Source organism: Tetrahymena thermophila, assembly GCF_000189635.1.
Source record: "Tetrahymena thermophila SB210 genomic scaffold scf_8254479, whole genome shotgun sequence".
NCBI classification, from domain to species: domain Eukaryota; phylum Ciliophora; class Oligohymenophorea; order Hymenostomatida; family Tetrahymenidae; genus Tetrahymena; species Tetrahymena thermophila.
This window is the reverse complement of record NW_002476254.1, coordinates 1-14620: the sequence shown is the minus strand read 5'-3', so window position 1 is coordinate 14620 and position 14620 is coordinate 1. Positions and strand designations below refer to the sequence as shown.

General features: G+C 24.1%; 3 protein-coding genes across 3 annotated transcripts; 1 reads left to right on the top strand and 2 right to left on the bottom strand. All coding sequences in view use genetic code 6, as the record gives it.

Moving 5' to 3' along the window:
• Positions 1–298: 298 nt before the first annotated feature.
• Positions 299–4855, bottom strand: TTHERM_01264990 (hypothetical protein; the record flags this gene model as incomplete). The annotated part of the gene is made up of 1 exon (XM_001029857.2): positions 299–4855. The coding sequence occupies one exon, from the start codon at positions 4853–4855 to the stop codon at positions 299–301; it is 4557 nt and encodes a 1518-aa protein (XP_001029857.2).
• Positions 4856–5703: 848 nt separating this feature from the next.
• Positions 5704–10897, bottom strand: TTHERM_001264989 (hypothetical protein). The gene has a single exon (XM_012799308.1). The coding sequence runs from the start codon at positions 10840–10842 to the stop codon at positions 5878–5880; it is 4965 nt and encodes a 1654-aa protein (XP_012654762.1). The 5' UTR covers positions 10843–10897; the 3' UTR covers positions 5704–5877.
• A 784-nt stretch (positions 10898–11681) lies between these two features.
• TTHERM_001264988 (hypothetical protein) lies at positions 11682–11951 on the top strand (the record flags this gene model as incomplete). Its single annotated transcript, XM_012799307.1, has 1 exon — positions 11682–11951. The coding sequence occupies one exon, from the start codon at positions 11682–11684 to the stop codon at positions 11949–11951; it is 270 nt and encodes an 89-aa protein (XP_012654761.1).
• Between the last annotated feature and the right edge of the window lie 2669 nt (positions 11952–14620).

Genomic DNA, 14620 nt, shown 5'->3' with positions numbered 1-14620 from the left:
GTTAGAGCAAGTATTTATCTCTTTAGAAGGCGATTATTGTTGTCAAATAGGAATTATTAAATAATTATATTAAATGAAATGTAATTAGTAGTTTATATATTATGATAAGTAAGTAACATTTTTTGAATAAAATTCATTTTATCTATTTAAAAATGCTTTGTTTTAATTATCTTAATTTATTTTACTGTAATTCTTCGACAAGCCCTAAGGTCAGGTTTCAAATTATCACTAAAATTTATACTTTTTTAATTTTTTTTTCTTTTTGGCTGTTAATTAATATGTTGAATATAATCATTAATCAAAATTACAATATATTTGTATGTTTAAGGCTTAATTAGTTAGATTTTTTTTTTAATGAATTTGAGTCTCCTAAATAACGATTTTTTGAACTACTAATAGGCTCAAGAGGTAGTTCATCATCAGCAGAATATATACATGTAAATTGTTTAGGCTTAGTAAAAGAATTAGCTGAATCGCGATTAATTGATTCTTAAGATAAAAACAAAGGAGATTTTTCCTAAATATTATTATTATTTTGATTTATTTCTGGCTTAACATTCACTTTTATTTACTTTATTACAAAATGTTTGTCATCATAAATATTCATAACATATTAACCAATATCTTTATGTTATGTTTTTCCTTTAATTAAAATTACATTATTAGCAAGATCTATACTTAATATCCATGATGGTATTTCTTGTATACTAGAAAACTCTTTAGCAACTAAAGTTTAATTTCTAAATATTACTTTTGAAAAAAAAAAGAATTTTTTGATAAAAGGTCGAAATGTTCTTATATTTTAAATATTATGAGATTTTATTTCAAGGCATTCCCCTCTTATTTTTGGTATAATCCCTTATCCATCTTAAGTGAATCCTAAAGCTATTGCAGTTAAATAATCTTTGATGAAAGAAAAATATTTTTAATAAAAATTATTTATCTCTTCTTATTTAAGGTCTATTTTCGAAAATAAAATATTTAAAACTTTTTATAAATGATTATCATCTAGCTTTACTAATGGAAATTGATCAATGTGTACTCTTGAGAATTGATGTTCAATACTTGCATAATGTTTGTACCAATCTTTTTCAAAATATCCTTTTTCTTTTGCAACAGTTTTTAAATAATTTATAGAGTGCTAGATTATTTTTTATGGTAAAATATTAGCTATCGAAATAGAAGCTAATCCAATTAGTGCTCTACAAATCATAGACAGAGGATTATTTAGCTATTCAAGTAATTTTTTGTTTGGTACTTTATTATTCTTAATATACTATTCATGAATTTCCATTATAATTTTGGAATAATTCAAGGAATTATCTTAATTGAAATAAGATAATTTCAAATTTTACTAACCAATTTACTAATTCAATTACTAATTATTTACAACTTGGTTATTATAATCTTTGCTTGAGTTAATTTAGTTAAAATGAACTAATTAAACATTTTTTCTTAAATCTCTGTAAAACTTCTTTTTAAAATTACTTGAGCTTTAAAAAAAGGACTATTTTTAACTTTAAAACTATTGCTATTCAGATTATTTTAAAAGTTTGGTATTTAGGATACCATTATGATCAATTGATAGCTAAGCTTTATGTCTGGGATTATTATTTTCAAAATTAACTTCACAGTTTTACTTTTTTATGTTAAATTCTTTTATAATAACAGATTTGTCTAAAGTATTAAAGTATGAATTCCAAAGTGATTGTGCAATTTTTAATTTATTTCCAAGCAATGGAATTTAAATAATAACTTCTTCCCCACAAATTATTTCGATTGGTGTAGTACAATAAGAGCTTCTATAAATACAATTATAAAAATGTGAACGATATTTCCATAATCCTATTATTCCTAAAATTGGACTTATGATTTAGAAAAGTAAAATAATTAAGTAAGAAATAGGAATTGAGTCAATTTTAAAGACTAAAGAAGCAGTGGCATAAGTAAATCCATCAGTTGCATTGATCAATATATGTACAGATTATCCAAATTAATTTGATTTAGTTGTTCCAACAAAAGTCCTTTCTTGAGCCTAGAATAATAACCAACTTTGTTAAGTTAATGGTAAAAATTTTCCATTACTTTGAAGCATCAAAGCTTGATATTAAATATTTCTGTTATCTCTATTGATAAAAATTTAAGAGTTAAATGTGTAACTAAAAGTATCTTCTATAAATACAGATTTGCCTTAAAATTTTTTCTCAAAATCTTCTTATAGTGAAAGATCTGGGTTATTTAATATTGGAGAATTCAGTTTAATTATATTCTTACTTGATGCATAGAAAGTTTTGGTAATTAGTTTATTTAATGAGTCATCTAATGTCATAGTAATGTTAATATTAGAAGCATCTGTAAAGTTTGCTAATTAAATTCCTTTTTAAATAACAAGATTTACTGAATTTAAATCTCCCTCTATTTTGATCCAATCATTTTTATCACTCAGATAAATTAAAACTCCACTATATGTTTGTGGAATAAAGTTTGCCTATTTCAAATCGACTGTAAGATCAATATAAATATAGTTATTCACTGAATCAATATATGGTTGTGCATTTACATCATCTATACTAACTATTAATGAATCATAAACATCTAATTAAATGGAGTAGTAAAGCAATTTACAACTTAGAACATAAAATATAAATTAAATTTGACTCGATTAGTATTTTTACTAAAAATAATAATTTATAACTTCAAAGGATTGACCTTTATAATAATAATTATTGTCTAGCAATCCTGCTAAAATGCTATCTACAAATATTTGATTTGATAGGTTTTAATCAATATTTAAGCTTAGATTAACGAAGTCAAAATTTAAAATAGATTAATTTATTATAAATATAAACTAAAAGTTATAATAATCAATAGCTTTACTATTCTATTAATAAATATTGCTACTACTTATAGATTGTTTTGTAAATGAGAGGGTAAGTGAGGAATCAGCTGCTGAAAAAGTAGCCCAAAATGGTAAATCTTATACCTTAAAATTATTATAAAACTTAGCTGCTGTTATAAATGCTTTTCTGGCTGGATAGACTTATTAAAGTGTAACTTTCACCTTTGTACCTAGTTCAAAAGGTTTTTTGATATCTATAAATTTGTTTTATGGAGTTGAACCTTTTTGAAGAAGTAATAAGTTAGTCTCAAATTAAATTTAAGGGTAAAGGCTTACTCTAACTATAGAATCAACTAGGCCTAAATAAATTATTTTCTAATCACCTCTTAAGCAAACATTATATCCACTTAATTATTTGTTTCTAAAATCATACCTTTATTAAATTTTTGGATTTTATAAGTCTCGTAGATCGATCAATAATAAATTTCCAAGATAACTAGATGTGCAAACAGCAAAGAAATCATTCTAAATTAAAATACACTACCTAGAAGATGCATCTTAAATTATTGTAGATACTTGTTATGGATTCAAAACGTCAGTTACATTAACAATCATAATTCCTTCTTAGAGATCAGATTTCAACAAAAAATTTTAATTTTAGAAAAATACTGTCTAACGAGCACTTTAAGTAGTCAAATAAGATAAAATTTTAGGGTCCTTGAAATCAGTGAAATCGTAGAGTATTATTCCTAAAGTGAGATATGATGCGACTGCGTATTTTTCACTTGTTGGCATATCAACGTAATAGCAACTTGTTAAACGAGGAAAATTATGATAAATAGTAGTAACAAGAAAAGGATTTTTCAAATTAGATATATCAACGACTAAAACACCTTTTATATCTCCAGCAAGCAGCGCATATTTCATATCTTTTGTAATATAAGAACGACGAAATTAGATACCCACAAATCCAAAATTTAGCATAGAAAGCTAAATAGGACCTGATAAATTGGATATATCGTATATGTAAATACTTGTACCTCTTCCAATTAAAAGATTTTAATCATTATTAAAAGCTCTTGACATCCTTAAAGTTTCAGAAGGAGTTGGAGGAGGGTTAATACTTTAAATTACTTATTAAAAGTGGTTATTTTGATCTTCTTAAATGATATAGGTTCCATAAGAACCTTTAGTATAGATAAGATATTTCTTTGAAAACGTAAATTAGCAATCATAAGGTTGGACAGGATTTAAAGGTAGTACAGGATCTATATATGAAATTACTGAAGGTAAATTAAGTATACTAGGAAGTGTAGAGTTGTAATTAGGATTACTTTTTTTAAAGAAAAAGTCTATAGTCATTTAATTAGAAACAATTAGAAATTAAAGATCAAAAGAAAGAGCGAAAAATTAAATGTATTTATTAATTTCAATAATTTAGAATAATTTCGCAGATGGTATAGGCTCATAGTTCATCTCTATTACATTTATATAAATATTTGCTTAATTAAGAAATATGTGTTGTTTGTTAGAGGTTATAAAAGCAATACTATATTAGCTATCATTTGAATAAATTTGATTAAACTTTAAATCACTACATTATCCTGTTTATAAAAATGTAGTTAAATCAGCTCCTCCAATAATATAGGTGGATGACTAGGCAAATAAGTAGTTTTTAAAGATATAGCTTAAGGATACATAAATAAATGAGAAAGAACACAAATCTTATGTGTTGATAGGTGTTTATGGAGATTGAATGAAATCATCCATATTTGTAATCTTTAAAATTCTATAAGTTCCATCTACCAAAAATAAATAGTTTATTTATGGTGAAATTTCTATAAGTTAAGCACCTTAATTAGCCTTAATAACAGAAACAAGTTGAGGTTAATTCATATTCGATATATCATATATAAAAACTCCTCCAAGACAGTTAAAAAACAATCTATTACTAATAAAACTAAATTATTTAATACTAGCAGTAATTCCTGCACTCTTATCTTTTTCCATTTTCATGATTTAACTTATTTGAAGATTCTGCTCTGAAATTGTATATAAATAGATATATGTAGAATCAGCAATCCATAAATTCTAAGTATTCTCTTATATAATCATATCTTGAACAAGTAAATTGATATTCTAATTTAATATTGAAGCAGATTAGCTATTTAAATTTGTACAAACGATAGATAGTCCGCATTAGTCACTATAAACTAAGCAACAGTTCTAGTTAGGTGGATAGAGACATCTTAAAAGTGTGGCACTTTTTGTAGTAGAGCAAAACTATTATTAACTTATTTAAAAAGAAGGCGGCGATGGAAACCAAATAAGTTCTATTAAGGAATTATCTTAACTGAATGAAGCAATTATATTAGATAGTAAGATAAGTAGCATTTTTTGTAAATAAAAATTCATTTTTATCTTTTTAAAAGCAATATTTTTCTATTTATTAAATTATTATAAAAAATTTGAATGAGTATCAGTGTTTTATTTAAAAAGAGGTATTAAAATGTGAAAATTCAAATGATATTTATTGTAATAATCTGAAACTTTTAAATTGGAAAATTGATGGTCAAATTGCAAACGGGTGTTTTTTTTAGTTAAAGAATAAAACAAAAAAATATGCAAAAAGCTGTTTGCATTGATAATTAAACATACATAACAAATTTAAATTTTATTTAATTATTTAAATTTCAATTAAAATAATTAAACTTTAAAAATAAAATGTTTTTAAAGTTAAAATTAAAAAATTTAAAATTGTAAAATAAATAATTATTAGTATTTTTAAATTAATTTATATTTTACAAACAAAATTATATTTATTTATTTAAGTAAAAAAAATACTAAGAATAGTTATATAATATATATTCCAATATCAGAAATTATTTGCTTTGATGCATTTCTATAATGATTTATCATTTTTTAATTTTTAATTTTGTAATTTACATTTTCAGTTTTGATTTCCACTTTAAAAATATAATGTTTTCTTCTTTATTTTAGCTTTCAGCAACTTCTTAAATAAAATTATTATACAAAAATCAGAGTATAATTTTATTTTTATCACTTAATTAATTAGATTTACTTTTTAGTGACTGAGAAGCTCCAAAATAACGATTGTTTAAGCTACTACTAGCTTCTAGAGGGAAATCCTCTTCTGCAGTATATTCACTTCCCATTATTTATGGTTTAATAACATTTTAAGCTGAATGAAATTACTATGAAAGTTGTAAAGGAGATTTTTCTTTAAAATTATCGCATTCTTAATTACTTTCTGGTTTTATGATAACTCTTATTTACTTTATTACAAAATGCTTGTCGTCGTAGATGTTCAAAACATATTAACCAATATCTTTATGTTATGTTTTTCCTTTGATTAATATCACATTATTAGCAAGATCTATACTTAGTATCCACGAAGGAATTTCTTAAATTTTAGAGAGCTCTTTATCAACCAAGGTCTCACTTTTAGATATTGTTTTATTAAGAAAACATCTTTTTTTGATAAATGGTCTAAATGTTTTTATATTTTAAATTTTATGGGATTTAATTTCAAGGCATTCCCCTCTTATTTTTGGTATAATCCCTTATCCATCCTAAGTGAAACCTAAAGCTATAGCAGTTAGGCTATCTTTGATGAAAGGAAAGTATTTTTAATAAAAATTATTTATGTCTTCTTATTTAAGTTCTGTTTCATAAAGCAAAATATTTAGAACCATTTATAAGTGATCTTCTTATATCTTTATTAATGGAAATTAATCAAAATGTATTCTTGAAAACTAAGGCTATATAATTATATAATATTTGTACCAATCTGCTTCAGAGAATCCTTTTGTTTTTGCATAGACTTTTAAATAATTTATAGAATTTTATATCATTTTATCTGATAAAAAACCAGCTATAGAAATTGTAGCTAATCCTGTTAGTGCTCGACAAATCATAGACAGGGGATTATTAAGCTATTCAATTATTTTTTTACTTGGACATTTGCTATTATTAATATACTATTCACGAATTTCCATAATAATTTAAGGAAAATTCAAGGTATTATCATAATTGAAATAATGCAATTTAACTTCTTTCTAATTAGAGAGAAAATTTTATTATTTTTCTGTAACTAGTTACCAATTCGTTTCAGCTTAATTATTTGAATCTTCATTTTAGCCAATTTATTTTATTTAAGATAATTAAGTTTATTTTCTTAAATTTCTTTATAATTATCTTTTTAAACTAGAAGGGCTTTAAGATATAGAAATTTTTTAGTTTTAAAAATATTCCTATTATTTAGAAAATTTACTATTTTAAATTTCGTTGTTATCTTATTGCTGCTAAGCTATGAGTTTGGAATTACTATTTTTGAAAATAGGTTCACTTATTTATTTTTATATATAAAATTCTTTAATAATAGCCTATTTGTCTAAAGATTTAAAATATGCATTCCAAAGAGATTATGCTGTTTTTAATTTGTTTCCGAGCAATGGAATTTAAAAAATAACTTCTTCCCCACATATTATTTCTATTGGTGTAGTGCAGTATGATTTTCTTTAGACAAAGTTGTAAAAAGATGAACGATATTTCCAAAATCCAATAATACCTAAAAGAGGACTTATTATTTGGAAAAGTAAAAGAACTAAGTATGAGATTGGAATAGAGTCTATTTGTAGGACTAACGAAGCAGTCGCGTAGGTAAATCCATCAGTTGCATTGATTAATAAATGTATAGATTATTTATATTGACTTGATTTAGTTGTTCCTACAAAAGTTCTTTCTTCAGACTAGAAAAGCAGCCAACTTTGCTAAGATAGTGGTAAATATTCTCCATTATAAAGCATCAGAGCTTCGTATTAAATTTGCCTATTGTCTTTATTAATAAAAATTGAAGAGCTAAATGTATAACTAAATGTATCCTCTATATTTATTGACCCGCCTGAAAATTTTTTCTCAAAGTCTTCTTAAAGAGATAATTGTGGGTTATTTAATATTGGAGAATTCAATTTAATTATATGCTTGAATGATGCCTAAATAGTTTTTGTAATAAGTTTATTGACTTTATCATCAAATGTCATAGTAATATTGATGTTAGAAATATCTTAGGTAAAGTTGGCTAACTGAATTCCTTTTTAAATAACAAGATTTACTGAATTCAAATCACCTTCAATTTTCAGCCAATCATTCTTATCACTAAGATAAGTCAATACTCCACTATAAGTATATGGAATAAAATTTGCTTATTACTTATCAACTGTTAGATCTATGTAAATATAGCTATTTACAGAATCAATGTAGGGTATAGAATTTATATCTTCTATGCTGACTATTAAGGAGTCATACACATTTAACTAAATTGGGTAGTAAAGGAATCTGCTACTCAGCACATAAAATATAAATTAAATTTGACTTTATAAATATTTTTACTAAAAATGATAATTTATTGTATCAAATGATTGACCATTAAAATAATTATTATTATCTAGCAAACCTGCTAAAATGCAGTCTATAAATATTTGATTTGACAGATTTTAATCAATATTTAAGCTTTGATTAATAAAATCGTAGTTAAGAATAGATTAATTTATTATAAATATAAATTAAAATGTGTAAAAATAAATTCCATTACTACCCTTTAAGTAAATATTGCTATTACTTATAGATTATATTGTAAATGAGAGAGAAAGTGAAGAGTCAGAGGTTGAAAAAGTCGCCCAAAAAGGTAATTCTTATATATTTTGGTTGTTATAAAACTTTGCTCCTTTGATTGTTGCTTATCTGGATGGATAGACTTGTTGAAGAGTTACTTTCACCTAGGTACCGAGTTCAAAAGGTTTTTTTATATCCAAAAGCTAGTTTAATTGAGTAGATCCTCTTTAAAGAAGTAATAAATTAGTCTCAAATTATATATTAGAGTAAAGACTTACTCTAACAATAGTATTCAATAAACCCAAATAAATTGTTTTCTAATCAGAGCTTAGGCATACATTATATCCGCTTAATTTTTGGTTTCTAAAATCATACCTTTAGTATATTTAAGGATTGTTTAAGTCTCTTAGATCTATCAATAATAAATTCCCTAGGTAATTGGATGTGCATACAGCAAAGTGATCATTTTAAACCAAAACACATTACTTAACAGATGTATCTTACTTTATAGTGGATTATTTTTATGGATTCAGGATATCAGTTACATTAACAATCATAATTCCTTGTTAAAGATCTGATTTAAGCAAAAAATTTTAATTTTAGAAGAATACTGTTGAACGAGCACTTTAATTTATCATATAAGATATAATTTTTGGATTCTTAAAATCTGTAAAATCGTAGAATATAATACCTAAATATAAATATGATGCTACTGCATACTTTTCACTTGTTGGCATATCAATATAATAACATCGTGTTGAACTTGTAAAATTATGATAAACAGTAGTAACAAGAAAAGGGTTTTTTAAGTCAGATATATCCACTACAAAAACACCTTTTGTATCTCCAGCGAGTAAAGCATATTTCATATCTTTTGTAATATAAGAACGGCGAAATTAGATACCACTAAATCCAAAATTAAGCATAGATAGCTAAACAGGAACTAACAAATTGGATATATCATATATGTAAATAATAGTACCTCTACCAATTAGAAGGTTTTAGTCATTATTAAATGCTCTTGACATCCTTAAGGTTTCAGAAGGAGTAGGTGGAGGGTTAATACTTTAACTCACTTATAAAAAGTGGCTATTTTGGTCTTCTTAAATTATATAAGTTCCATATGAACCTTTAGTATAGATAAGATATGCCTTTGTTTATGTAAATTGGCAATCATAAGGCTCAACAGGAGTTGAAGATACTTTAGGATCTACATATGAAATTATTTAAGGTAAATTAATAATACTAGGAGTCATTGAATTGTAATTAGGATTACTTTTTTAAAAAAAAAAGTCTATTGTTACCTGGTTTGATACAACTAGAAATGAAAGGTCAAGCGAAAGGGTAAAATAGTAAATGTATTTATTAACTGCAATCACTTAGAATATGTTCGCAGCTAAATTAGGATCATAGCTCATCTCTATCACATTTATATAAATATTCGCTTAAACAAGGAATATGTATTATTTGTTAGGAGTTATATAAACAATTGTATATGTGCTATTGTTAGAATAAAGTTGATTAAACTGTAAATCGCTGCATTTTCCTGTTTATAAAAACTAAGTTATATCAGCTCCTGCAATAATAGAGTTGGTTTACTAAACAATTAAATACCTATTGTTAAAAAGATAGTTTAAGGATACAAAAGTAAATGGGAAAGAACACTAATCTTGTGTATTTATAGGTATTTAAGAAGATTGAGTGAAGTCTTCCTTATTTGTTATCTTTAAAATTCTATAAGTTCCATCTACCAAAAATAATTAATTTATTTATGGTGCTATTTCTATGAGTTACGCACCTTAATTAGCCTTAATTACAGAAACTAATTGAGGTAAATTAGTATTAGAAATATCATAAATAAAGACCCCTCCTAGACAATTAAAAAACAATCTATTACTGAGAAAACTAAATTATTAGATGCTCGTTGTGGTTCCTGCATTCTTAGCTTTTTCCATTCTCATTTTTTAACTTATTTCAAAATTCTACTATGAAATTTATGAAATTGTATATAAATAGATATACGCAGAATCAGCAATCCATATATTTTAAGTGTTTGCTTATATTATCATATCTTGAACAAGTAAATTAACTTTATTATTTAATAGAGAGGCAGATTAGTCATTTAAATTTGCACAAGTAAGGGATATTCCGCACTAGTCGCTATAAACTAAGCAACAATTCTAATTAGGTGGATAGAGACATCTTAAGAGTGTTGCACTATTATCACTGGAACAAATATCTTATTAATTTAATTAATAAGAAGGTGATGATGGATACCAAATAGGTACTGACAAAGAGGTACCTTAACTTAGTATTCCTATGAGCTAAGTTATTAAGATAATAAAAACTTTTTCTAAGTAAAAATTCATTTTAACCTTTTTAAAAATAAATAATACAAACTTATTTTAATTAATATACTTTTTGTTCTATTTTTTATGTTTAATTATTGAAATTAATTATTGATATTCATAATTATGACTAATTTTAAATAATATTCATTTGATTTAAAAGAGAAGTAATTCAAACAAAAAACTGTAGTAAAAATAAAACAAAATTTTATCGAGCACATACAATTTCAGAGAGTATACATTTTTATTAAAATTTTTACATGTTTTTTTATATAAACAAATCTAATTACATTCATAATTAAGAAAGTAATTATGGATACCAAATAGATACTATTAAAGTGGCATCTAAATTTAGTAATCCTATAACCTTAGATGTTTAGATAATCAAAATTTTCTAAATAAAAATTAATTTTTATCTATTTAAAAGCAAACAGCACCAAATTTATTAATAAACCTTATATTCAATTTATTATGCTTAATTACTGAAACTATTTATTTAGTAATTCAGGCACAAAACTGAATTAATAAACAAAGTAAGTTTTTTCAAGCACTTACAATTCAGAGAGAATTTTCATTTTTATTTAAAGTAAGTATTACACTTTCTGTTTTAGAAGTAAATCTAATTACATTAGTAATAAAGACTGTGATGATGGAAGCCAAGTATATGCTGTAAAAAATTTATTTTAAAATAAGTAATATTTTTTGTTTATAAAAATTCATATATTTTTATTTAAATTAGGAAACTTCATTATCAATTAATTAATTAGAAAATCTATTCATTTAATTGCATACATGGTTTTAAAAAAAATCAATAATAGAGACACACAAACACAAAAATTATTTGAGTTAAAAAATATAAGATGACTTTATTGAGAGTGATAATGATGTTATATAAACAATAAAATATAAAGGATATTGGGAACACAAACTCATTAGACTAAAACATTCAAATATCATTTTTTACGCATAATCACCCAATATACTCAAGTACTCTTAATATAAAGGTGCCCACTTATACATGTTTTACTGTACCACGTATATATTAATGTTTGTTTAATCAAAAAGGAATAAGTGTTTTGTTAGGAGTTATTAAAACAATAGTATATGGGCCATCGTTTGAATAATGTTGATTAAACTTTGAATTGCTGCATTTTCCTGTTTTTTAAAATAAAATTAAGTAAACTCCTGCAAATATAGAGTTAGCGGTATAAACAATTAAGTATTACTGTTAAAAAGTAGCTTAAAGATACAAAAATAAATGGGAGAGAACACTAATCTTGGGTATTTATAGGTATTTAAGAAGATTGAGTAAAGTCCTCCTTATTTACTTTCTTTAAAATTCTATAGGTTCTATCTTCCAAAAACATTTAATTTACTTATTGTGCTATATATATGAACTATGCACCTTAATTAACCTTGATTACAGATACTAATAGATATTAATCAATATTAGATATGCCATAAATAAAGACAGTATCAAGCTTATTTTAATTAATAAACTATTTATCTATGTCTAATTATTGAAATTATCTATTTAAATTACCATGAAAAATTTTTAATAATATCAATTTAAATCATAAACATTTGTAAATAATATTCATTTAAACAAAAAAAGATAAAATAAAAACACAAAACTGAATTAATAAGCGAAACAAAGTTTTATCGAGCACCTAAAGTTTCAGAGAGAGTTTTCATTTTTATTTAAAGTATTGTATTTTTATTTTAGAAACAAAACTAATTGTATTCATATTTAAGGAAGTAACTAATGGAATCAAATATATTCAATAAAATAGTTATTTTAAAATAATTTATTATTTCTTTAAATATTGAGGAAAGTTAGTATTTTTTGTTTTTTTAGATTCTTTTTTATTTATTTAAAAAAATTTAAGTGAGCTATAATAATTAGAAAACCTTATTATCAATTAATTAATTAGAAAACCTATTCATTTAATTGTATACTGGTTTTAAAAAAGTCAATAATGGAATCAAACATAAAAATTGTTTGAGTTAAAAAATATTAGATGATTTTATTGAGAATTATAAAGAAAAGTTATAAAAAATAAAATACTTAGTAGGGATATTTCATTTTTGTGAGCATTTTTATATTTTTTCATTAAATTATAATAATATTTACAGTCAAATTATCAAATTTTAAATAAATAAGATTCCCCCTTATTTAAAGTAAGAATATACGCAAATTAATTTTATTATCACATTTTAAAAAAATAGCCATTAAAATAATCAGAAAATTTCATAAAGAACTTTTATTATTAATAGATATTTATTTATAAAACCTATTTATTTTATTGTCAAGATTTTTAATTAATAATCATCAAAATAATCATAAGAAGTAAAGAAAATTTATAACTAGTAAATTATTTAAAAAAACTATTTATTTTAGCGTCAGCATATTTAAACAATAGTCATTAAAATAATCAGAAGAAATCATGAAGAACTTTTATAAAAATTATTTATTAATAAACCCTATTTATTGTATTGTCTATTTGGGTTTTAGCATCAAATCTTAATAAATTTGTAAAGGGAATCCATTTCACAATTTCAATATTTCCTTATTTAAATTTAAGCTATTCTGTTCTAGCTGTTTAGAACTACAAATATATGTGCTCTACTATATACTTCTCTTTATATTTCTTAAAATTTTTAAATAATAATCATTAAAATAATCAGAAGAAGTAAAGAAAACAAGTGAATTATTTAAAAAACTATTTATTTTTAGCATCAATTAATAATAAAAGTTCTTTATGATTTCTTCTGATTATTTAAATGACTATTATTTAAAAATGCTGTTATTTATTTATAAAACCTATTTATTTTATAATCAAAATTTTTAAATTACAATCATTAAAATAAATAATCAGAAGAAGTAAAGAAACTTTATAACTAATTTATTATTTATAAAAACTATTTATTTTAGTGTCAGCATTTTTAAATAATAGTAATTGAAATAGTATGAAAAATTCAAACAAAAAAATTTTTTTAGAAAAAAACCATTTATAAACTTAATTAAAAAATATTTGTAAATTTTATTGAGCCTTTACATTTTTAGTAATTGTTTACACATTCTTCTAAGTAAGTAATTTTTAAATTAGATAAAACCGTATATCCTTATTTAATAATAAGATAGTGATACATATCAAATTAATATTATTAAAAAGATATGTTATCTGATAATACTTATCACATTAAATATCTAAATTTTAAATGAAAATTTTAAGTTTAAAATAGGCGTTTTAATACAATTCTATAACAATTATAGAAAGAATATGAAAATCATAATTAAAAAATTAAAAAAATATTTTAAATTCAAACATTTTATAATTAAAACCATTCATAACAAGAAAATGAATAATAAATAAATTAGAAAAATTAAATAAAAGTTAAATGTTTAATTTTTAATTTTTAATATTTAATAAATACTTATTAATTATTTTTTTGCAATTGGGGTTGGGGTTGGGGTTGGGGTTGGGGTTGGGGTTGGGGTTGGGGTTGGGGTTGGGGTTGGGGTTGGGGTTGGGGGTTGGGGTTGGGGTTGGGGTTGGGGTTGGGGTTGGGGTTGGGGTTGGGGTTGGGGTTGGGGTTGGGGTTGGGGTTGGGGTTGGGGTTGGGGTTGGGGTTGGGGTTGGGGTTGGGGTTGGGGTTGGGGTTGGGGTTGGGGTTGGGGTTGGGGTTGGGGTTGGGGTTGGGGTTGGGGTTGGGGTTGGGGTTGGGGTTGGGGTTGGGGTTGGGGTTGGGGTTGGGGTTGGGGTTGGGGTTGGGGTTGGGGTTGGGGTTGGGGTTG